This window comes from Centruroides sculpturatus, unplaced genomic scaffold, assembly GCF_000671375.1.
Source record: "Centruroides sculpturatus isolate CEXI.00-Female unplaced genomic scaffold, Cexi_2.0 scaffold13, whole genome shotgun sequence".
Taxonomy (NCBI): domain Eukaryota; kingdom Metazoa; phylum Arthropoda; class Arachnida; order Scorpiones; family Buthidae; genus Centruroides; species Centruroides sculpturatus.
In genome coordinates, this window is record NW_019384405.1 from 951,267 (window position 1) to 979,028 (window position 27,762).

The 27,762-nt window shown below is 27.7% G+C and overlaps 1 protein-coding gene across 1 annotated transcript; it reads left to right on the top strand.

The window, feature by feature from the left end:
• The first annotated feature begins 1,137 nt into the window (after positions 1-1,137).
• On the top strand, positions 1,138-25,048 carry LOC111618822 (angiomotin-like). The gene is made up of 14 exons (XM_023360405.1): positions 1,138-1,866; positions 1,945-2,080; positions 2,486-2,630; positions 5,537-5,577; positions 7,072-7,150; positions 9,479-9,624; positions 10,055-10,204; positions 10,298-10,411; positions 10,500-10,567; positions 16,619-16,753; positions 17,577-17,851; positions 18,534-18,673; positions 23,743-23,947; positions 24,493-25,048. The coding sequence occupies exons 1-13, from the start codon at positions 1,277-1,279 to the stop codon at positions 23,842-23,844; spliced, it is 2,121 nt and encodes a 706-aa protein (XP_023216173.1). The 5' UTR covers positions 1,138-1,276; the 3' UTR covers positions 23,845-23,947; positions 24,493-25,048.
• Positions 25,049-27,762: the final 2,714 nt, after the last annotated feature.

The window sequence follows — 27,762 nt, forward strand, 5'->3', positions numbered from 1 at the left end:
TTTAGCTTAAAGAAGGCCATGATGTGCATTCCAGCATTACTAATATACTACAGTTGTTTCCTATTTATTCTGTAGTAACAAATAAAGAGTTTAAGATATATGACTGAATGTGTAGAATAATTAAGAACAATGGCTAAGCTTTACATTTTATGGGGACTGTTAGAATGACACTTAAATTTACAGTTGATATCTTTGAATGGTTTATTCGTTTATGGCAATGCAACACGCAAGCAATCTGCCAAGGTGGAGATTCCTCCTGGAGGATTTTTTGAGAAACTGGCTCCTATTTCAGTGTTACTAACATTGAGGTAACCAGGAAAACTCCACGTGGCAGGTGTGAATCCATGACCAACTACAGTGTTCAGTGGTTTATAAACGTGGCCACCACTGGTGGGCTATATCTTTGAACGATATCTGTACTTTTTAACAATGCAGTAACTCTCACAATTAGAAATTAAATAAAGTCTCCAGATTTTAAATTTTGAGTTAGTGAAATATGGTTTCAAAACTACTTTGATTTATAGAAACACAGAATGCATTGAGTCATCTGTATTTATAAAATATTTATTTTTTCACATTATTAATTTATTTTGAAAGAGTAATTGTTTGTAACTAATGTTAAAAACTTCTGATAAAAATGTTCAGTCACAAAATAGTAATTAATGAGTTGTAAGTTGAGTAATAAGGAGTCTGAATGTTGTTTTATTTCAACTACTTGACAATTTTCAATTTTCTTTCTGAAATTCTTGATATTTTTGAATTCCTTAAGTTCAGAAATTCTTAAGATTACAATTTTATTAATTACTGATACTGATAATTATTAAATACAGATTAATTTGGCACTAGATGTAGGTATTGAGTGCCACCTCTGTGCCAGATTAGTAGCAGTGACATAACCTGATTTAATGCAGTAATCATTTGGCTCTGATATTTTTGTCAGGCTTTAAGACGTTTATACAATTTTACTAATTGTAATTTGTTTATGAATTTTAAAAATTTATTCTGAATATTTTATTTGCTATTTTTAATTTCAGATTTTCAATATAATTTATCCGGAAGCGAAACAGATGTATCAACATCAAATGAAAACTTAACGGTAGAAGAGAAAAATGCACTCCGTAGTGGAATAAGACAGGAACCGCAGGGCGAAGAAACATTAAATGACGATTTAGACAATTCGGTATCAAATACTTTAATAATTCATAACAATTCATTTCTTGACAATTATGCTTCGGCATTTTATGGTCAAAGCAATAGACACGAGAAAAATATTGGTATGCTGTCGGAATTATCGCCACCTACCTTAAAAAGTAAACAACTAGGAACGGCACTTTATATGTTGCCCAACAGAAATAACTCAACTAAAGGAAATAGTGTGCCTTCGTCACCAAAAAGTATACCTAGAAGATCTCACTTAACTAGCTATTTAAGTACTGGAATTTCAAATTCACCAAATGAGAACTCTAGTTCTAATGTTTCGTCACAATCAAAAAATATTTTTATGGATACAAAATTTGAATTTCCAGAACATTCGGTACAAGAAATAACTGATATACCAAAACATTACCTAGACCAGTCGGAGGTACTAAAGCATTTAGCCAAAGAAGTACATCACCATCAATCTCCTGGGGATTCGTCGAAAACTTCGTCTCTAGACTCCACCAAATTTCAAATGACAGATTTCCAGAAATATACCGAAAACAAGTTAAATCAACTGCACAATGTTAGAAAAATTTCCGAAGAAGCAGATATAATAAAAGCGGACGGATTGATAATATCGCATTCTCATCCGGATCTTACGAATATCGATTACAATAATGCTAAATCCGAAGGAAAAGGTGTCAGAATTTCTGAATTAAGTAAAAGGTTAGTGCCCATGTAATATAATTGTTGTTTTAATTGAATTAGTAAATTTAAACCAATCATTTAAATTATTTTTATTAGACCAAAAACTCATGGAAGACCTGCAATAGAGGGAGATAATGAAACAAATCATATTATCCAATTGCTATCTACTGAAAATGCTTCTCTGAAAAATGAATTGGACATGTATTATCGAAAGGTTGCCAAATTAGAAAAAGTAAGTTAATTTAATAAATTTTGACCGTATTCTTTTTAGTTAATTTCAGCTTTATAATTGGAGTTGTTTAAAAATTAGAACCAAACAATCTGCCGAATTATCGGGCTATAATAAGACTAAGTTAATAATTAGATAGGAAGTAATTTCCCTAGAAGTTGTTTAAAAATTTTGCGTAATATTAAAATGTCAGCTTCTTAATTATGAAAATTTTTTTCAGCTAAGAAATTAAATAAAAATTGAAATTACTCTGTTAGACACTTTTAAGAGAGAAAATTAAAGAAACTGTATTCAGTTTTTTGATTTGAATTCAAATATTTTAAGCATAATGTGTAATGTGATAACTGCAATTAATATATTTCTGAAGATAACTTTTAAATAAATTACTAATTATAACTGTATTTTTAGTTTGAATTGGAAATTCAAAAAGTGTATCGTGCTCACGAGGATTTAATTAGATCATCAGAGAAAAGAGAGAAATTAGAGAGAGCTGTTCGCACATGGTTAGAAATTGAAATTCAACGTCTCTCCGATAATAATAAAGAACTGAAAGGTAATTATTTTTTAATATCTTTAAAATGTTATATTTTTATTCATTGATAAGTGTTCGAAAGCAAAAAAAAATTAATTTGATTTCTTTATATTTGATGATCAAACGAAAAAATCTACTTGCAAGAAGTGAGGCAAGAAATTTGGTAGCTAGAAGTATCTATGGAACAAAAAATACTCTGTTCTGTAGTGTAAGACATTTCCAGACATTTAGAGAAGAAAAGATACCAAAAATTAAGAGGATAGTTTATTTGAAAATATTCTGAATTATTTTGTGTTACTACAAAGTTTTGTTTAGAAATTTTTTAACAAATGACAGTTTATGGGATGTGTCTGTAACAAAAACAGATAAAAATGTTGTTATAAACACAGTCTTTTCAAGATATTCAAATATAAGTATACTCAAATGTCTTGAAATCTTGAAAATGAATCCTGTGAAATCTTTTAAAACCATTTAGCTTGATAAGATTGGCTTTGTACAGCTACGAAAGAATCAACTTTTGGCTTTTTAAAATAAGAGTTAAGAGTTAACAAAAACTTATATATTTATTTAGTTTTAAATGTATCCTTCAAATCTGTAATAAATTAAAGTTCAGATTTAAGAGTGCTGTTATGATTCTAAGCAGTACAGTGATAAGCGTTGCAAGCTCATTGCCATATCTGGCCTTTGGTGTTAAACTTTCTACTGTGTGTATAAGTGAATAAGCTTTTCATTTGATTACTCTGCATAAGAAGGGACAGATTCTAAACTATTAAAACTTAATAAAAAATTTTATCTTGTTGATGAGAGAATAACATTATGTATCAAAGATCAATGGATTTTATAAAATTTTTTTAATCATAGACTGGTAAAAAAAAAAAACAGGTATAATCTTTTAAAAATGATTCTTTAATCACCAAAATAAAATAAACTGACTTAGAAATAAAATCAAAAATAAGATTCAATAATAATTACATAATAAGAGTAAATACTAATGGTAACAAACAGTAATGTTGAATTACTGTTGTCATTATTAAATAATGACTATTAAGATATTAACTTTTATTTGCCGTTACATCGCATTAAGACGATGTTTCTTTTCTATTTATTATAATATTTTTTATATAAAGATATTTATAAAAATTTAAACAATGGAATCAGTATATTTTATAAGTTAAAAGGTTATGTTTCAAAAAAGGTAAAAGTTAAAAAAAACCTTAAAAGCTTCTGAAAAAACAGTTATGAGAAAATATTCTTTTCAGTCTTTACCGATTTTCAAGGATTGGTGTATAGTTTTTAATTAAATCTCCACGAAAATTGGTAAAGAGTGAGAAAGGTATTTTCTCGTGATTGTTTTTTGAGAAGTTTTTAATGTTTTTTAACTTTTACCTTTTTTTAAAATATAATCTTTTAACTTTTATTATATATTTCATTTTTTTCATTTTAATTTTGGATAAACAATTATTCATGTCAATATATATTGATGTGTAGGTACATACAGTAGAGCGTCGATTATCCGAAAGTCAATTATCCGAAAGAATTCCAGTCGGCAAATTTAAATTTTTGCCAGGACTGTGGTGCTGCAATCTTTGGCTATGTCTTGGGCTACTCAAATATTTTACGTTTTTGATACTAAATTAACGTCTGAAGTATAATTTTTTTATTGTTTTTATATTTTTCAATATATTTATTTTGTTTGTACAAAATAAAAAAATAATTTTTAACGATACAATAGTCTTCGTTAGGCTTAACATCGACAAAAATTCAACGTGAAGCAACACCCAACGGAGAAAAATTTCAACATGGGATAGGTTAATATATTTTTTCGTACATAATTGGTTATCCGAAATATCGATTTTCCGAACAACCCCAGTCCCCAATTGATTCGGATAATCGACACTCTACTGTATTATCATATGCTGAATTTTTAAATAACAGGAAACACATGATACTATTATATTATTAAAACTATTTAAATATTCATTATTTTTAATTATAAGAAATGCAGTAACAGTAAAATGAAATAAAAAGATTTCTGTTTATTAAGTATTGTTTAAAATTAGCTAAAATGTAAGTTTTTTACTGTTTATTTTTTATTAAAAAGTTACTAAATGCCTGGAAAATGTCGAATTTACAATGGAACTAAAATGAATTGATTAATTAGTATTAAGAATAAAAAGGATAACATGAAACAGAAACAAATGACTTCATGTGTACATATTAGGAAGAATAACTCAAAACTGTTGAAGGAGTCATAAATATTTAATTAGATTAAACACTTTTCACGATTTTACAATCTCATCTTCATATCTAATACATTTGACATTAATATTACGATGATTAAAAGAGAACAACTGTATGTACTTATAAGCTTTTGAACCAAACTGATCAATAGCATAAGTTCAAAATTTTAATACATGAAATCCATAAACTATCCAGTATTTTAAAATTAACAATATTGGAGATGTAGAAGTAAATTATAATAAGCAGGAAATAATATTAAACATGCATTATTTAAAAGTTATTAGCGCTATTTTGGCAACACGTTATTGTTAAGGATTATTGTATTCTGTGAAGAAAGAAGAATCTGGTAATTGTATCTTTTTAATTTACTGTTTTGGAAAGGAAAAAATAATTATTTGTTAATCAGAAAGGAAAAAAATAAATTGTCAGGAGAAAAAAAAATGGAAATTATAACACAAACTGTACTGAAGAGGAACAAGGACCGAATTTAACTCTCTAGGCCCGATTTAAAATGCATGCATAAAGTTAAAATAAAGTTCCTAGATTTTCCTTTTTTGTCTTGTGCTGGCTTATGGAATTTTATTCTTTTTAATCTTAATATTAAATTTTATGAATAAAGTAACTGATATAATGTAAATTTATTTTATTTTTAATTTATTTATTATTTTTATAATTTACTCCTTTAGAAAAACTTGAAGCAACGACTTCTCATTTTTCAAAGAGAACAGTAAGTTTATTTTCGTTATACATTATCAAACTATTCATTTAAAAAATTATTTTTTGTTTTGAGGAAATTTCATATTAAATTTTTATGCTATCAGTAATTTATGTTTTATTGTAGATGTAATACCTAGTAATAATTGTAGATAATTTTATAAAAGAACTTATAGATGTATTCAAACAACCATTCAAATTTCTAATTACTCAAACAACTAGGACTGGATTACATTCAGACTCATTTAATAAATGATCACGAAACAAAATTGATCTAAAGGTGGAATGTCAGGCCACCATCTTGTACAACTAAGATTGGAATTAAATTAATTTATAAGATTGTTAAAGAAAAGATCAAGCCAGCACGCGAGTTGAATCCATATTTGCAAGTTAACTACTTGCTACGTATTTGGCTCTGAACAATTCCCTGCAACCAATAATAGCTGATAGTTTGTGACCGGAGAGTGCTGACCCTCCAGTCACATTTCGTTTAAAAATATTTTTAAAATATATCTAATTTTAGATCTTAAAAAAATTTATTTAGAAGAAATATAATGCTTTTATGTCAGAGATATTTTTAACAAATATTCATTTTTGTTACATTTAAATCATCATCGTGTACAGAATAACCGAATTCCATCTAATGGAATGAAAAAAATATATAAAAATTGTATTCTAATAATTAGAAGTATGATTTGATGTGTTCTAAAATTGAGAAATTTGAATTTAGTTTTAATTAAGTAATTGAATAATATGCCAAATGACTACCAGATTAAATCTAGCTACTTCTCCATGATCATTTTAAATTAATTTCTAAATAATTTGTCACTAGAGGCAGGTGTTAAGTGCCATCTCTTCTTTAATAATTATAATTAAATTAATATTTATAAATAATTTAGAATATTTTGGAAGAAAAGAATCAGTCCAAAGTGGGACTTGAATCTGCAACTTCTGCTTACCGTAACTGGCAACATATCCATGCAGAAAGTGGGAGTTGCAGGTTCGAGTCTCGCTCCAGGCTTATTCTTTTCTTCCAGAATATTCTAAATTATTTAGAAATATTAATTTAATTATAATTATTGAAGAAGAGATGGCACTTAACACCTACTTCTAGTGACAAATTATTTAGAAATCAATTAAAAATAATTGCAGAGAAGTAGCTAGATTTAATTGTTTGGCGTATTACTAATATATTGACTTTTGAGATGTTTGTATATGTAAGTAATTGAATGTAATAAAGTACAAAATTATTATGTAATTAAACAAATGAAATGATAAAATTAATAAGGCCTAGTGCTGAAGACATTGGTTTGCTTATTTTAAACACATTAAATACTTTTTTCTTTAAAATTCTGTGCTGAAATGGAAACATGTCTTATATTCCCATATGTCTAATATGTTATAAAATATAGTATATAATCTTTGCTTTATTATTATTATTATTATTATTATTTTATAAGAATATATAATAATAACACTTATTAAATTTTATTGACATTTTTAACAGTTTTTGAACACAGAAGGTACAGATTTACAGAGAGAAATTGGAAAAAAAGAAATTTTAATCTCACAGTTATTATCTCAAAGTAAGTAAAACAATTATTATTTATATTAATAATTTAATGTTTTAAGTAATTGTTTATAATCTTTATTTGCTTTTTTATTAAGGAAAACTTAGAAAGTAGACTCTCTGCTTTTATGGCTTTCTAGAAAGAATGCCATAAAAGCAGAGAGTCTGCTTTCTAAGTAATCTTATGGCTCATTAAATGAGCCATAAGATTTCATATTCACTCATTATCATAAGTTAATACTATGATTCCTGCATATATAGTTCATTATCATAAGTTACTATGATTCCTGCATTTATAGTTATATAGTTTTAACTATGTAATACAACACTGAAATGGCACTAACTGAAAAAAAATTATATATATATGTAGTACTTAAATACAGAATTTCATAAATTATAATAGAAAATTTATACCAATTATAAAAAGATTATAAAGTATGATGAGCATCAGTATAAAGTATGATGAGCATCAGCAAAAAAGAGGTGAGATAATATCACAAATTTTGTTGCAAAATTTAATTTCATGCTATGTGAGTGGTAAGAGTTTGCAGTGCATATTGCTAAATTGCATTTCTAACAGGCAATAACATGTTATTTTGCATTCACATGCTACTCTACAACTATGTGGTATTTTAACAGTGAAACTGACTTCATTGACTTGTTATCGAAATCGNAATTTCATAAAAGATAAGGATGATACATTAGCCTCGTTTTTATCAATTATGCATCATTCATTAAATTAATTACATAAAATTTCAAGTTTGGTTCGTAATTAAATAATCGCATTAATAATTAATTAATGTAGTAATTAATTAAATCATAATCGCGTACGAATTATTTAAAATTTTCGTTTTCTGTTAACGATTATTGCATTTTTGAGAAGCAATAATTTAGTTTTTCGGTTTGCGCGAGTGAATAAACGGTGATTAAATCCAAAGAGAACGTAGCAAAAATTTTATTATTTAGTTTTGTAGACGTCATTGATATCGAAATCTGTCGAATAATTTATGATCTCGGTTATGTGTGTATGATATTTAATCTTGGAATATTTGTAGATATTTAAGTAAGATAAAATATTTTTACATCACTCTGTATAAATAAATCATAACCGATGTTTTTGTAGTGTATCTTGATGTATTTCACTTTAACGTGTGTATATATTAACTTATAAATAAGATTTTCAATCGTATTATATGGATTTTCGATGAATTAGTGGTATTTTATTCTGCGAATTTAGCAATTTTGATAGAAGTTTTAGATTAAAATCATAATTTTTTCAGAGTTAAAAACTGTAAGTATGATAGGAATGTTGTTAAGTTTACTTTATAACATATTCTTTTTATAAGAATGTGCGGTAGATAATAATTTTCTTTTAATTTATTGAGTTTTTCAAAGTTTGTAAATATAATAATAAACTTTAAATATAAAATTTTGTTTATATATTTTTTAACTNTATCTCAAAGTAAGTAAAACAATTATTATTTATATTAATAATTTAATGTTTTAAGTAATTGTTTATAATCTTTATTTGCTTTTTTATTAAGGAAAACTTAGAAAGTAGACTCTCTGCTTTTATGGCTTTCTAGAAAGAATGCCATAAAAGCAGAGAGTCTGCTTTCTAAGTAATCTTATGGCTCATTAAATGAGCCATAAGATTTCATATTCACTCATTATCATAAGTTAATACTATGATTCCTGCATATATAGTTCATTATCATAAGTTACTATGATTCCTGCATTTATAGTTATATAGTTTTAACTATGTAATACAACACTGAAATGGCACTAACTGAAAAAAAATTATATATATATGTAGTACTTAAATACAGAATTTCATAAATTATAATAGAAAATTTATACCAATTATAAAAAGATTATAAAGTATGATGAGCATCAGTATAAAGTATGATGAGCATCAGCAAAAAAGAGGTGAGATAATATCACAAATTTTGTTGCAAAATTTAATTTCATGCTATGTGAGTGGTAAGAGTTTGCAGTGCATATTGCTAAATTGCATTTCTAACAGGCAATAACATGTTATTTTGCATTCACATGCTACTCTACAACTATGTGGTATTTTAACAGTGAAACTGACTTCATTGACTTGTTATCGAAATCGGAATCAGTTTTTTTTTTTGGCATTAGTCTCCAAGTTGCGGCAAAAATTACCATGACTCAAAGACTAGTTACACAGTTATTAAGGCTAAAGGTGAATCAATTGATAACTAATAACTATTAAATAATAAGACTCTTTTAAAACATATTATATAATCTTTTTTTTATAATAATAAATACAGCTAATGATTTTATTAAATATTTTATTTGCATTGTTTAACAATTATAGATAAAGAATTATTAGCTGAAAAAGAAAGACAAGAAATTGAACTCCAAGCACAAAGAGTAACATTACAAGAACAAAGAAATCATATTGACATTTTGGACAGTGCTCTCACCAATGCTCAGCTGAATGTAGTAAAATTGGAAGAAGATGTAAGTTTTTTTGTTTATAAATAATATAAGTTAAAGAATGGCAACTAAAGTGTGTTTGTGTCTGTAAAGATCCTTATTAAAATTGTTTTTAAATGTACAATTTTTATAATAAGGAATTTTACTGAAGAAAGCATACCAACAGTTTTGTGTGTCAGCATAATAATAACTATTTTCTATAGTTAAATTCAATTAAATTAAGGAAATTAACTATATTTGGCAATCTATAATATTTGTTATTAATACATTTATTGCTGGATAATTCTTTTAAGAAACATGATCTTTAAATTAGAATATTGTGGCAAACTATTATCACAGTATTTAGAATATTAATACAAATACTGAAAATTAGTATACAAGTATAAAAGAATTATTTTAAAATCTCTAATATTGGGATATTTATATGATGAATTTTAATTGATTAACTCGATAGTGTCGTAAGAAGCAGTCTTACATAGATCATGCTGCTCAGCTTCAAAAAGCATTAGTAAATGTCCAGCAGACAAGTGAGAAAAGAGTAATGATGGAAAAGAAAATTAGATCAGAACTCGAAAAGGAAATAGAAGATTTAAAAATAGAAAAGGTATTGTCGCATCATCAATTTCATAAATGTTATTTTTTATATAAGTTTAGTAAATGATAATTGTTTGAATTTTTATCTATTGGCTTTTTGCAGAAAGGAATGCCATGTTCTGACAGAAATAAGAATTTGCAAACTGAAGAGGAATTAAGAAAAACAATAAGAGAATATGAAGAGAAAATTGTATTTTTAGAATCTGAAGTGACAAAGGTTTTGGAGAATGATTTTTATAGAATATTTGAAAAAAAAATGAAATTATTAAATATAATGAAATTTTTTGTTTAAATATTTATTTCAGTGGGAACAGTGTTACTTGGAAGAAAGTACAATGCGCCAAATTGCAGTAGATGCAGCCTCAGTGCCAAAGTAAGTTGAAATCCGTTAAATTTTAAAATGTTTTTAACTTAAAAATTCTAGAAGTAATTTTTCTATTCTCTCATAAAATTTGAAAAATGAAAATGTTATATTCTTAGAATTATCATTTGATCATTTCATGAACTAATTGTGAACTAATTCAGTTTATGATCATGAACTGAACTAAGCATTAAATATAATTTTATATTATTCTTTAGTTGCAAGAAAATTATTTATATTCTGTTTGTAGATGAAATTTTAAGCTTTAATTTTGTTTAAAATATATTGTTAATTATTATTTAGGAAAATTAAGAACAGCAATTTATTTAGTCATATTTTCTTATATGATCTAATAGTTAATTTAATTCTCCAAATAAGCACAGCATCGTATATTTTTGAGCTAAATGTATTCTTCCTAACAATTGTATCCTATAAGATACGATAAATACAAACATAATTTTCAAATATTTTGACAAACAAGGACTATCATTTGATTATAACCATTGAAGCATTTACAAAGTGGTACATTATCTTTGATCATATTTAACAACATTATGAAAATAAAAATTATCACAATTTCTTTCTAAACAAAAAATAGCACAGCCTTTTTCTGTAATAGTCAAAAACTAGATTTTCAAGATNTTTTATAAGTTAAAAGGTTATGTTTCAAAAAAGGTAAAAGTTAAAAAAAACCTTAAAAGCTTCTGAAAAAACAGTTATGAGAAAATATTCTTTTCAGTCTTTACCGATTTTCAAGGATTGGTGTATAGTTTTTAATTAAATCTCCACGAAAATTGGTAAAGAGTGAGAAAGGTATTTTCTCGTGATTGTTTTTTGAGAAGTTTTTAATGTTTTTTAACTTTTACCTTTTTTTAAAATATAATCTTTTAACTTTTATTATATATTTCATTTTTTTCATTTTAATTTTGGATAAACAATTATTCATGTCAATATATATTGATGTGTAGGTACATACAGTAGAGCGTCGATTATCCGAAAGTCAATTATCCGAAAGAATTCCAGTCGGCAAATTTAAATTTTTGCCAGGACTGTGGTGCTGCAATCTTTGGCTATGTCTTGGGCTACTCAAATATTTTACGTTTTTGATACTGGTAACCAGGAAAACTCCACGTGGCAGGTGTGAATCCATGACCAACTACAGTGTTCAGTGGTTTATAAACGTGGCCACCACTGGTGGGCTATATCTTTGAACGATATCTGTACTTTTTAACAATGCAGTAACTCTCACAATTAGAAATTAAATAAAGTCTCCAGATTTTAAATTTTGAGTTAGTGAAATATGGTTTCAAAACTACTTTGATTTATAGAAACACAGAATGCATTGAGTCGTCTGTATTTATAAAATATTTATTTTTTCACATTATTAATTTATTTTGAAAGAGTAATTGTTTGTAACTAATGTTAAAAACTTCTGATAAAAATGTTCAGTCACAAAATAGTAATTAATGAGTTGTAAGTTGAGTAATAGGGAGTCTGAATGTTGTTTTATTTCAACTACTTGACAATTTTCAATTTTCTTTCTGAAATTCTTGATATTTTTGAATTCCTTAAGTTCAGAAATTCTTAAGATTACAATTTTATTAATTACTGATACTGATAATTATTAAATACAGATTAATTTGGCACTAGATGTAGGTATTGAGTGCCACCTCTGTGCCAGATTAGTAGCAGTGACATAACCTGATTTAATGCAGTAATCATTTGGCTCTGATATTTTTGTCAGGCTTTAAGACGTTTATACAATTTTACTAATTGTAATTTGTTTATGAATTTTAAAAATTTATTCTGAATATTTTATTTGCTATTTTTAATTTCAGATTTTCAATATAATTTATCCGGAAGCGAAACAGATGTATCAACATCAAATGAAAACTTAACGGTAGAAGAGAAAAATGCACTCCGTAGTGGAATAAGACAGGAACCGCAGGGCGAAGAAACATTAAATGACGATTTAGACAATTCGGTATCAAATACTTTAATAATTCATAACAATTCATTTCTTGACAATTATGCTTCGGCATTTTATGGTCAAAGCAATAGACACGAGAAAAATATTGGTATGCTGTCGGAATTATCGCCACCTACCTTAAAAAGTAAACAACTAGGAACGGCACTTTATATGTTGCCCAACAGAAATAACTCAACTAAAGGAAATAGTGTGCCTTCGTCACCAAAAAGTATACCTAGAAGATCTCACTTAACTAGCTATTTAAGTACTGGAATTTCAAATTCACCAAATGAGAACTCTAGTTCTAATGTTTCGTCACAATCAAAAAATATTTTTATGGATACAAAATTTGAATTTCCAGAACATTCGGTACAAGAAATAACTGATATACCAAAACATTACCTAGACCAGTCGGAGGTACTAAAGCATTTAGCCAAAGAAGTACATCACCATCAATCTCCTGGGGATTCGTCGAAAACTTCGTCTCTAGACTCCACCAAATTTCAAATGACAGATTTCCAGAAATATACCGAAAACAAGTTAAATCAACTGCACAATGTTAGAAAAATTTCCGAAGAAGCAGATATAATAAAAGCGGACGGATTGATAATATCGCATTCTCATCCGGATCTTACGAATATCGATTACAATAATGCTAAATCCGAAGGAAAAGGTGTCAGAATTTCTGAATTAAGTAAAAGGTTAGTGCCCATGTAATATAATTGTTGTTTTAATTGAATTAGTAAATTTAAACCAATCATTTAAATTATTTTTATTAGACCAAAAACTCATGGAAGACCTGCAATAGAGGGAGATAATGAAACAAATCATATTATCCAATTGCTATCTACTGAAAATGCTTCTCTGAAAAATGAATTGGACATGTATTATCGAAAGGTTGCCAAATTAGAAAAAGTAAGTTAATTTAATAAATTTTGACCGTATTCTTTTTAGTTAATTTCAGCTTTATAATTGGAGTTGTTTAAAAATTAGAACCAAACAATCTGCCGAATTATCGGGCTATAATAAGACTAAGTTAATAATTAGATAGGAAGTAATTTCCCTAGAAGTTGTTTAAAAATTTTGCGTAATATTAAAATGTCAGCTTCTTAATTATGAAAATTTTTTTCAGCTAAGAAATTAAATAAAAATTGAAATTACTCTGTTAGACACTTTTAAGAGAGAAAATTAAAGAAACTGTATTCAGTTTTTTGATTTGAATTCAAATATTTTAAGCATAATGTGTAATGTGATAACTGCAATTAATATATTTCTGAAGATAACTTTTAAATAAATTACTANATATTATATAATCTTTTTTTATAATAATAAATACAGCTAATGATTTTATTAAATATTTTATTTGCATTGTTTAACAATTATAGATAAAGAATTATTAGCTGAAAAAGAAAGACAAGAAATTGAACTCCAAGCACAAAGAGTAACATTACAAGAACAAAGAAATCATATTGACATTTTGGACAGTGCTCTCACCAATGCTCAGCTGAATGTAGTAAAATTGGAAGAAGATGTAAGTTTTTTTGTTTATAAATAATATAAGTTAAAGAATGGCAACTAAAGTGTGTTTGTGTCTGTAAAGATCCTTATTAAAATTGTTTTTAAATGTACAATTTTTATAATAAGGAATTTTACTGAAGAAAGCATACCAACAGTTTTGTGTGTCAGCATAATAATAACTATTTTCTATAGTTAAATTCAATTAAATTAAGGAAATTAACTATATTTGGCAATCTATAATATTTGTTATTAATACATTTATTGCTGGATAATTCTTTTAAGAAACATGATCTTTAAATTAGAATATTGTGGCAAACTATTATCACAGTATTTAGAATATTAATACAAATACTGAAAATTAGTATACAAGTATAAAAGAATTATTTTAAAATCTCTAATATTGGGATATTTATATGATGAATTTTAATTGATTAACTCGATAGTGTCGTAAGAAGCAGTCTTACATAGATCATGCTGCTCAGCTTCAAAAAGCATTAGTAAATGTCCAGCAGACAAGTGAGAAAAGAGTAATGATGGAAAAGAAAATTAGATCAGAACTCGAAAAGGAAATAGAAGATTTAAAAATAGAAAAGGTATTGTCGCATCATCAATTTCATAAATGTTATTTTTTATATAAGTTTAGTAAATGATAATTGTTTGAATTTTTATCTATTGGCTTTTTGCAGAAAGGAATGCCATGTTCTGACAGAAATAAGAATTTGCAAACTGAAGAGGAATTAAGAAAAACAATAAGAGAATATGAAGAGAAAATTGTATTTTTAGAATCTGAAGTGACAAAGGTTTTGGAGAATGATTTTTATAGAATATTTGAAAAAAAAATGAAATTATTAAATATAATGAAATTTTTTGTTTAAATATTTATTTCAGTGGGAACAGTGTTACTTGGAAGAAAGTACAATGCGCCAAATTGCAGTAGATGCAGCCTCAGTGCCAAAGTAAGTTGAAATCCGTTAAATTTTAAAATGTCTTTAACTTAAAAATTCTAGAAGTAATTTTTCTATTCTCTCATAAAATTTGAAAAATGAAAATGTTATATTCTTAGAATTATCATTTGATCATTTCATGAACTAATTGTGAACTAATTCAGTTTATGATCATGAACTGAACTAAGCATTAAATATAATTTTATATTATTCTTTAGTTGCAAGAAAATTATTTATATTCTGTTTGTAGATGAAATTTTAAGCTTTAATTTTGTTTAAAATATATTGTTAATTATTATTTAGGAAAATTAAGAACAGCAATTTATTTAGTCATATTTTCTTATATGATCTAATAGTTAATTTAATTCTCCAAATAAGCACAGCATCGTATATTTTTGAGCTAAATGTATTCTTCCTAACAATTGTATCCTATAAGATACGATAAATACAAACATAATTTTCAAATATTTTGACAAACAAGGACTATCATTTGATTATAACCATTGAAGCATTTACAAAGTGGTACATTATCTTTGATCATATTTAACAACATTATGAAAATAAAAATTATCACAATTTCTTTCTAAACAAAAAATAGCACAGCCTTTTTCTGTAATAGTCAAAAACTAGATTTTCAAGATTATTTCTTTTTATTTTCAGAATCAATACTCTAAAATTAAACACAGAAAAAGCAAAACTGCTTATCTAAGTTGCAACAGATTAATATATAATTGAAAAAATTTTTTCTTTCTTTATAAATCTGTAAACTGTTTTTATAGCAGGGACAGATGTAGGAGGAGGAAGATGCTACTTAAAATAAAGGAAGATGATTTTATTTTTAATATACATTTTTTTGCTTTAAATCATTTTACAAACATTCAGACTGACCAATATGCTTACTTTATTATATAACCCTGTAGATGCCTTATTGGGCTTAAACATTTAATTTTTTTATTCATCTACATTAGGAAATGTTGCCGGACAGCAGATCTCCTTTCCTAATAAATAACAAGACCCATAACAAAAAAGATAAAATACATAACAAGAAAATCAACCAACATAATAAAACATATAAATGGAAATTGCAAAAAAAATATAAATAAGATTGAATACACAAAGGCTTCAAGCTGATTCTTCTAGAACCTTCTAAATTAAATGTTAAATATTAATTTATTTATAATTATTAAATTTATCATGCGATGGCGATTTAATTTCTTACCTCAAGTTAAAATCACTCAATATTTAATTATTAAAACGTAACCCCCTAATATAATCTGATGTAATCCAGCAGATTATTTGGTATTAATCGAGAATTGGGTTATTAGATATTTATATTTGAAATGTAAATCTTCTCTGCTTAGTTTTATATTAAACTCAGAAATTTTTAAGAATTATATCAAAATTTTCTATTATGTAGTGATTATAATTTGAAATGTCGAGACAAAATATAACTGACTATATGGATTATTTCATGGTTTGATGACCAAAGAAAAATCAAATTGTCATTGAATGCATTCTGTCTTTATGACTAGAAATTCTAATATGTACAATTTGAAAGGATGATCTATCGATAGTAAATTTAGGATAAATGAAATTACATTATGAAAATATTAATTTTCTGGATATTTTTAGGGATGCCAAAATAGCAGCACTTGAGAAAACATCACAAGAAAGTGAAAAATTAATAGCACAAGCTAGATCTGAAAAGTTGAAACACATGGATGAGTTATATGCAGCTCAAAGAAAGTGTGCCGAATTAGAAGGAAGGTTCGTATAGCCTTATAATAATTATGCAAATATAATATGTCTGATAAGAGATTAGTATATTCATAAAACATTGTAGAATTATAGTTGATTTGTGTATTTCTATCTTTGATTAATATTTTATATGTTAAATGTAACTGATTTAAAGTTAAATAATTAATTAGTGAATGTTATATCATGACTGAAAAATTTTGTATTTTAATATTTTTCTTTTGTTACATTGTTTACTATGCGGTAATTTAGAATGAGGATTAGCAAACTACAACTTGCTGGCCTCGTGCAGCCCTTGAATAGATATTTTGCAGCTTCTAACCATTACTTTTATTTTATTTTTCTGCTGGCACATGGAAACATCTATATTAATCCTACAAATATAATTATACAATTTCTTATGAAATTTCCATTATAAGAAGAAAACATGTTTAAGTATTTTGAATATTTACATTTATTTTGACAAATAAGTTACCTATTCATTCTGTTTGGTAATGCCATATTTACAGCGTTGGATGTTATTTTGTCATATGTTGTTTATTCAGCATGTGATGAGAACTTTCCAAATTCTCTTTATTAGAAAGTATTTAACCCCAATCTGAATATCTTTTTACAATTCAAGTAAATTTTTATAAATATTTATGGTCTGTTTCTTCAAAATAAAACTGTAATTTGGCCTGTAAATGTTTGCTGATCCCTGATCTAGAATATTATTGAATATAATTTATGTTCAAAAAGTTATTTTAATTTATTTAATTTTAAATTATTTTTCATGTATTATAAGAAGTCGTTTAAATAATTATTCATTCTATCAAATTAATCTTTTATATACTAGAGTAAGAGATCTGGAATCAAAATTAGCAGAACGCGATGCAATGATTAAGGTACTCCAACAACATTCTCAAGAGAAAGACGCCGTCCTTCAGAATGCGGTGCTCGGTCGACCGCCTCGTCATCACATTAGAGCTGCAAGCACCATGGGTTTGACCACCAGTACCAGTCATAGTACAACTACGACGGGAACGACCTCACTTGCCTCGGGATCTTCAACTACATCGAGTTCTGTCCATCATCGTACTGGTAGTAAAGACTGCATTAGAGATGAATTAAGTAAATATCATTTTATATTTTATGGTAAATTTATAATTTAAAGAATTTATATTTATTAGACTTTGAAAATATATGTGCTATTCACAGAAATTTGATAAAAATATTGTATGCTGACTGTGACCAAGAACATTTATATTGTATTTTATTCAGCTTATAAATGAAAAAAATATGTATACAGGGTGCATCTAAAATTGCACACCATAAAATAAATTATTATATTTTATTTTAACTGATGTTCAAAATAACCCAAAACATTTTTGAATTCTTTGTATTGATTTCTTGATGTGTCAATCCAAGGTACCATTTACATAGAGTCTCTTTCATGGTGATTCTGACAATATTTTCTTAAGTTCTACAATGTTTTTTGGTTGGTTCTGATATACAATGGATTTTAGATGACCCAGGGAAATTATTGAGGGGTGTTGAGAGCTTGTAACTTGAGTACTTGTCATCCAGGGCTGGTCATCCTATCCATAAAGTGAAAGACATGATTCACTTTATGTGTGTATGGTGATATATTATGTTCTGCATAGAAATATGAATATTATTAAACGAAATTTAAAATACTTTTAATGTAAATTTTCAGTTTTTTTTTATATTGAAATTTTAAAATATTTTCTAGATATAATTGATACAAATTAATGATGTTGCTGTAAATTTACTTGTTAATTTTGATTATCAGGAATATCTCCAATGGGAAGTTCATCATCAAATAAATCAAATAGTCCATCTTCATCTTTAATTGTAAATGAACCTCTGTTAATGTCCAAGAAAAAACTTGATGAACAGTTGAAGGAGCTGGACTCCAGATTATTTAATAAGGTATGTATTCTGAAAACTTTTTTACACAAACTTTAATATAATTTTGTAAAATTGGGTTTTAAAATTTAGATAATTATTTGAAATCATAAATTTATTTTTGAACCACCTGGCTTTTTTAAGTTCAAAAATAAATTTTATTAATTAAAAAAAAATTGCAAATGCAGATAAAACTTGTCAAGTACATATTTTACTGTAATCTGATTTCTAAAAACAAATCATTAACACTTTTTAAATTACAGATTATTATACGCATTAAATGATACATGCATACGTACATACATACATACATGAAAGACATTGGCCATACGCAAGATGTTTAGCCAGTGGAAAAGAGGATAAGGGAAAGGGGGGAAGAAGGAGGGAGAGGAGATAGACAGTAGAGAAAGATAGAATTCCTCTGAATGGTGTATATATGGCTACTGTACCCTCTTTGTTTGATGTTGGCATGCAGTTTTTAGGCTGCAATGCGGTAGTCCCCCGAAGGGTCTAAAAGAAAACCTGAGTGTAGCGAACACCACTAATTGAGTGCCACCATGAATAGCTAAGTGTAGAAGTTAGTGCCAAGTGGCTGTTAAATTATCTATACCAAAATTTGCTGATTTAGAAAATACAGGTATCCTCATACAACATGGTTTGAAAATTGGGGATATCCCCCGTATAACGTAACTTCTGGTTCTATTCTAACACTGTGTTGGAAAGCCTCCATACAAAATTTCACAATTTTTAAGTGTAAACCTCATTATTGAATGTTTTTTTTTCTTTTATTCAAGTAAGCATGCATGTTGTTTCAAACTTGCCCATGGATTTTAAAATATTGAAATTTTCAAATTATTTTCATCAGGTTTACTTTAATGAAACTGATAGTGCAATTTTTTTCTTCCTTGTCCTAAACTTTCCTATCAACCAGGTGTCATTGCTGCTTTCAGATTTTAGCCCTTAGTACTGTCACTGTGTTTTCTTTTCATAGATTAATCTCCATATTTAGCAAAGTTTATTTAAACATTTTAAGGTGAGTGTTATTAAACTTTTTTTAACTGTAGATAAGCAATCATTTGTAAAATGACAAATGAAATATGACGGTATCTTGGTACTTGAACAATTTTGTATTCAAACACAGATTCTGGAAAAAGGTCGCTCAGTACTCAATTGAACAAACGTGACCCTCTAGAACAAATTTTCGATTAATAATATATTTTTATTTTGTCATCCATAAAAAATTTTTTATGATAAAAATATGAAAATGTTGCTAATACTTCTGATTAAGATCAATAGAAAAGCTGAGATGATGATAATACTTTGTAATGTCTCGTTCAACTAAAATTATTAGTACATCATGCAGTATTTTTAATTGCTATTGTTAATTAATTATTGATTAGAAATAAATTATCAATTGCTTTAATAAACATATTTCTTGTAGTAACGAAAAAGAATAGTATACTTTTGCTAACTTCTGGAATGCAACCCTATGTTTTGTTTAGCATGGATTTGCATAGCACAGCACTTTTTCGGAATGTATCTACCATATTATATGAGAGATACCTGTATTCCAAAATAAAATTAATGATACAATAGATCCTGCTTTACATTCTCCTCTTCAACAGATGATGTAAATTTTTACGACGACTTTGTGAAATGCCTTTTTTTTTTTTGTTGGACTTTTTCAGTGCGATATAGTTTAAAAGGTTCCATGAAAACAATCTCAGTTTATGGTACTAACTTATGGAAAATAGGGCAGTTTATTTAGCAGTGGTTTTCTAGGAACAAAGTAAGTTTGGTAAATTTGCTTTGCAAGTTTTTACATTTGACATTGGTTCTTGAAAAAGATTTTATTTATACATATGTAGCTTTAGAAATTATTGATTTAAAACATTTAAATAAATGAAGTGATAAACATTATCATAAATATTTAAACTGCAATGTTCCTGTTAAACTTCTTGTAAGGCAGAGTCCATTATATGTAAAGTCATTCCAGAAACCCCATTGTATTGTGAAAATATATGAACCCAGTAAGTAATACATTGTGCTTTTATAATTCTAAGATTTCAGAAGCTCAAATGTTTGTCATAAGCTAAGTAAACTATTTCCTTCTCTAAAAAATAGGCTTTTTGCATTGGAAATATTAGTTATACGTGTTTAATACAAAACAAATATTCAAACATGATAAAAATTTAAACTAATAAAAAAAAAGTGGCTCTACCAGCAATTAATTTATGTATTTTTTAATCAAAATGTTTATTATTGAAAAATCTGTATTTATCATCATTTTAATCTACAATATGCAGATGCAATAATTTTGTATTTGAAACACTTGTATTTATGTCATTAATTGGCTTGCTTACTGTCAAAGTTTTAGTTATGGAAATTCTAAGTGAATATTTATTTTATTTGAACCATATTTTATTACAGAAAAACCTTCATAAAGATGATTTGATTTGAACACATGCCAAATCAATCATAGAGAAAAGTCCATCATATTTATTATTATAAATTTAAAGAGATTTCTGTCACATACAATTTCCTGTGAATATCTGAGTTATTGGTGTTTTAAAAAAAATTTGAACATTAGTGTGCTACTACAGGTTATTTTCTGAACTTAGATTGCAATTATGAGCACACCCAACAGCTTTTCCTTTGTATAAACTTAATAAGAGCATCTTTAAAAATCTTGTACACTACATATTCATCTGACATCGCAATTTTTCCAGAAATCATCAAAGATGTGTATATCTGTATCTTGTCTTTAACTATCTCTTTTCTATATATCAATCCCATGTTTCAATCGATATTATCAGACACTTAAACTTGTAGATTAAAAGCTACTAATTTCCAATAATCCCCCTTTCTACATAATGACTCTCAGACAGAACTATTTAAAAGCCAATTGTCAATTTTAGCTTAATTCTCTAATTCCCTATGTTAATTCTATACAGTAATAAGAACTAAGCAATAAATTTTCCAAATCTACTGTTGTATATTATAGAGCAGAGGTTTCCCAAACCTTCTGAGAAGGGCCATGTGAGCTGTAAAAGATAAGTCTGGGGGCCAGGTACGAAAGATAAAAAAACAATCTTAATATTTGACTCTTTCTGAATAACCACAGACATAAATCAATATGAAATTTGTAACTGCTTTTTCACAAGATAGTCATCTAAATTTTGAATACATTTTTTGGCACCCAATGTTAAAATCTTTGTGTCTGTTGGACTGTGATGTTCAGTATTTTGATTTTCGAAAAGGTTTGTTTTCAAAGGTACATAAAATAGAAAATATCCCCATACAAACTTCTTAAAACTTTTAAAATTCTCTTCTGGCTGAGATTTATAAAAATTTAACAAACTCCCCTTTTTAAATAAGTTTTTATATTAATTAACAACAGTCAAAAGTTTATAAAACATATCAGTGAAAACAAGCTATGGGGTCAGATTAATGTGCTTCAGGGACCATATTTGGCCTGTGGGCTGGAGATTGGAGTGTCTTGTTATAGAGTCTATGTACAACTTTCTTAGTAAAATTAACAGTAACATTAACAACAGTTTCTTTATTTACCACTTATATATTCTACATTTGGTATGGAAATCACTTCTGTCAATGGCAATATAAGATTAATTACTCATCAGATATGATTTTGAAAAGCTTATCGGTCTTGACCATTAAGCTATATGATTCAATAATTATAATGTTAATGGCTATAAACTTTTGCTCTTTTATTGCTCTAAATATTATTATAGAAATTTATTTAAATTTTTATTCTGATATTTTAAAATCGAGTAATTGATACAAATTTTTTTAGAATTCACATATTTAAGAAAGGTCTTATAAGATTGATTGAAACAGTAAACTCAGTAAACTGTGTTTGTTAATGTGTTAGTTAATTCCTTATTCTAAAGATTGAACTAACATTATGTATTTCATACTTTTAAGTTAAGTTAACTCTTATAAGGATAAAAAACAATGTCACGTGTATTAAGAAGCTCTTGAAATGTAAAATTCAACTTAAATTGCTTTTTCTGGAACAAAAAGTTTTCAAAAACTCTTAACAGAGATCTGCCCTTAGGAACTAACTAGAAAAATAGAAATTGGAGTTTTCTGTTTTTCTAGTTGATAACCATTTTATTGATTGACTCGTTTATTGTAATACATTACAATATACATTACTAAGAAAATGTCTGTTATGAAAATAAAAAAAAAGTATTTTGTCACTCCAGTTTTTTGTCTGTCTATCTCATACAAGACAGTTAATTGACTTGGGAAATTTGTCACTTTTAATTTTTTGTAAATTCTCTTAAAAATCTCAAGTACTTCTAGTTGAATCAAATTTTTATGAATTTAAAAAAAAATTTTAACATCATAGCATTAATGTGTATGTATACTATACTTCATGTAGACTACAGAATATTTGTGTTGTACAGTGATTTGCAAAACATGTACTTGTTGAGTTTCATATTAAAAAAAGTAAAAATTACACCATCAGATGGAAACGGAGCAGGATTGGCAACACAAAGTAGTTTGTCGATAGTTGGAAATTGAAAAAAAAAAGGTTAGTCTGAGAAAAGCTATCATTTTTTTGAGTGTTAAGTCAAATTCGCTATTGCCGTGTCATGTAAATACTGCTAATTCTAAACTCCAGAAATGAAATAAATCGATCAGTCAGATAAATCCATATTTACTATGCAGTTTTAAATGTACGTATACTCTAATTGACTTGGAATATTTTTTAAAAAATCAACACAGAATTACTCTGAAACATTTATTAAATCGAATAATTCTATGCAAAATATTATACATATGCAATGTAGTGCAAAATTGTCAATAATACAGCAATTATTTTTCATATTTGCTATGACTAATAATTACAATAGCAGTACATTATATTATATTTAGGAAGAATTATTTAAAAACTTAACAACAAACAAACTCGGTTGTATAAAATTGTTGATGGCTTTGAAAATTTTATCACTGTATACCAACTTTAAAAATGCTGAATTATTAGAATAAGATCGTGCACGGCTGGCCTAATTTTATTGTTTGAAAAATCGGTAAGTCGTTACAGAAGCCGTTGTGCATTTCAGATATTTTGCTGCAAATGGAAGAGGTTTATAAATGCATTTTCGAGATTCAAACCGACGGTGCATCAAATTTTCAACGTGACGGTCGTGAAGAGGTGCATGTGATCGGAATCGTCGGACTTCTTCCGTTTTTTCTATCGGTCACACCGACGACCGTCGAAATCTCTTCCAAACTATTAAATTTCTGATCGTAAAATAAACTATGCAGGTAAATTTTGGCAGTTTTGATTACTAGATAACTAGCTACATAAAATTTATTAGGAGAGAGGAGAATATTTTGAATGGCATTAATCATGCATGTTTGAATTTTTTACCTATTGCTGGTCGGTTACGTTTGATTAAGTTTACGGCTGAATAACTTCAAATTAAATTACCTAATAATGGGAGGAAACTTTTGACTTTCCTCTGTTCATTGCAATGTTTAATTGTGCAAAAGCTATTTTTTAAACAATGCGTTACTCATAATAAGTTAACGTGTAACATATAGGAGTAACAGGCATTACCTATACATTTTATTTTATTTTTTTGTCCTGTAAACTAATTTGCATGACAAGTTTTATTTTGCAATTATAATTGTGTCAGAGCTAGTTTAAAATAATTTTATTTTTAATTTCCTGTTTGATGCAAGTGCATGGAAAAATGATTGACCGAATTTTCGATTGTTTGTTTTATCACCTTAAAAAAAAAATTTTTTTTAATCTCTATAAGTTACATTTTCTAACAATACGTATTATTTTTTTTTTTCTATTTCAGGACACTTTAATAAGTTCGCATAGAGACGAAATGGAGCACACTCAAAATCAATTCTGGAGAGTTTAAGAAGAAAATTTGATAAATTCGACTTTGCTGGATTATTCCAGCTTCACTACGTTACGGTATTTATTATAAGAATATTTATGCCTTATAATCGTTAGATTAAGTGAGATGTATTTCGTGTCATTGAAGACTGCAGGAATCGCTTTGCCATAAAATGTATAAATGTGTCAAACACAAAATTTCGTGTCGACGATTTTATGACGAAAGAGCTCTTTTTTTTACGAGAGAAATATTTTTCTAAACTATGTGCATATTTAAACAAAGGAAAAAACAATATTTTTTTTTTTTTTGCTGATAAATTATAGTCAGTTATGTCTTCTATGCTGATAAGAATTTTTCTAGAAGTATACAAAAGTTATGTACATTGTAGTTTTGTTAAAATGACTCTCTTAGCTGTTTACACCAAGTATATTGTTGCATTATTATTATTTTGTTATTTCGATACAATTAGTAAATATATTTATATACTACAATAAAGCTTCGGTAAAATCTTCAGGAGTACGTTTGAAAAATGTTTGTCCAAAATTTTACTACAACAGAATTTACAATTATTATTTTCTGCAAAGATCAACACATCTTATTTTAACACGGCGAAATATCATAGTAAAATGTTCTGGAAAATTCTATTAAAAAAAAAAAGCTTATAGCCTTATGAAATTTTGTAATCTATTTTAATAAATAGTCAAAAAGCTTTCAAAACAAATTTTAAAAGTCCAATAACAATTATAAATAAATTTTATACAATATATAAATGTAAAAAACAATTTTCACACATTTTCTTTCTGTTTGCTTTCTTGTAGCTAATAGAAAACAATCACACAATATTAAATTTTTACGATTTTACAAACTAAATAAACTTGCGCGGTAAATATACATACATCACGTACTTAGTTTACGGAACGGCGTCCGGCACTATGTCGCCACCGCGTGCTTCACGTGCCCGACCGGAGCGGGATCCCCGGTTACTTTTCTGTACTTGAAACCCGAACACGTCGCAGACTGGTCCTTCCACTTGTTACAGCATCGCTCCATCTGCCTGAATACATTCTGGCAGGCTTCTTCTTGATAATTGTTAGCTGAAATTTTTAAAAAGTGTGCTTAGTAATGTTATAATAGTGCCAAAAATTTTACGAACATACAATAAAGACATATAACTCATACTTTAACCGAAAATAATTTTCTAAAATTCTAAAAGTGTTATATTAAATTCTACTACACAGCACAAAAAAAAAGAAATGTTATTTCCATAATTATGATGAAACTAAAACAAGTGCATTAGCACCAAACGATCCACCAAATTATCAGTCTATTTTTTTGGCTATGTTAATCATTAGATACACATTAAAGCACTTTGACTTAATACGTTGCTCGGAACAGTTTGATTCGGCCAAAAGTGACCGTACAGACTCAATAGTAAATACGTACGACAGTACAGTCCGTACAGTTAATACAGAAAAATATCCAATGCTTATTCAGAGGGTGCCGTAACACTACCTTTATAACATTAACATATTTAACAATCTAACTGCCAGATGTGTCTAGCATTGGCTCTAATAAAGAGAAAGAAATAAATGACAAACTTTCAAATGATAATTTATTGACACAGTTTAAATTTATAAGTGACTTCTAATAATTTGATTGATTTCTTATAATTATTAAATTATAAAAATTCTACTTTCGTAATTATTTTATTTTTGACTCAAACATAACAGATTACGTAACTTTAGTCATGCAAAGATGGAATAAGGCCAATAAAATTTGGTAGTTATCCAGCTCATAATCGGTTAAAAGATTATTATATCGGACAAATACTTCTGCTTAATTAATTAATTAATTTCTATATTATTCGGGTAGCACCTTGTAAAAACATAAGAGTACCACCCGTACAATAAATTCACGTTTAAAGATAATATTTGTCACATTAATTTCATATCCAGACTAGTATCATTCTCGAGTTATAAAAATAACCGATTGTAAGAACAATTTTGAATCAAGTACACCAGAGATGTGACTAGACAAGTTTCATTAGTTTATTCCTTTTAACAACTGCACACTTTTGACTCTCTCGTGCCAGTCTTTAAAGGATGCAAACGCCCCAAAATACATTCTCCAGAGAAGGACAGTGGTCAATTTTGCAGTGTTTAGGAAGCATGCTTTCACCGACGACAAGCTAGGTAGGCTCCGACAAACTCCAAATACAATTATTAATAATAAATCTACACCAGGCAATCTGCCAAATTATCAGAGGCTAAGTTAATTCGACAGATCTTCCAACTTTAATCAAAAATCAGGTTTGTCGAGTTGTCATTTATATAACAAGTCTACTATCGAAGAGGATAGAATGTTACTCCTTCATAAAAGTATATAACCTATTCATATTAAAAGAAAGACAGTTTTTAAAATGCAACTGCATCCTCATCAATGATGTAAAAGTGTAGTGGTAATATTACAAAGAATTCACATAATTATCTCTGATGTATTTAAATTTCCTCGACTAATTCTATATACTGTATACATTAAGTTAATAACAAACCGTACTAGAAACCCGACCCAGTTTTTATTTTAAATTGTTTTTCCAGTTTGCTAATCAAANTGGAGGTTGTGTATCCAGTGGTCCTTCCTCGGAGAATTAAGTTATTTTTGGCAGATAAAAAACACCAAACCCGATGCGGGCCGAAAATCCCGAAACACAAAAGGTTGAATAAAACCGGAAAAACTGGTCCTACGATTACCAAAATTAACTACATTACTCAAGGCTTGTCGTTCCTTGTCACTATATATCAAAATCCGGTTAACCGGGTAGTCCCGTCTGGAAAATCGAATCCAAAAGTTCCAAAGTTCGGACGTCTACCACCGAAAATTGGGTGGGCCAATCTTCTCGGCTAAGATATCTTTCGAATCTACTCCTTACGCCGAATCCACTGATGTATCACAATCGAAACTNGGCTAGCGGCTTGGTCTGCCTCTTCATTTATGTGGATGCCAACGTGACCAGGGGTCCACCCGATTTCAAGGGATGTTGGGTGAGAGCTGATAGTTGCAGCTAGGTCAATAATAACCGCTGGAGAGGAAAAATTTACGTTGGCGAATGCCTGGAGAACTGATTTGCCATCCGAGATGATGGCCGTCGGAGTGTTAAGACGGGCGCTGAGATTAACTGCCCGTTGGATGCCGAGAGCCTCCGCTCCGAAGACACTGCAGCTCGTG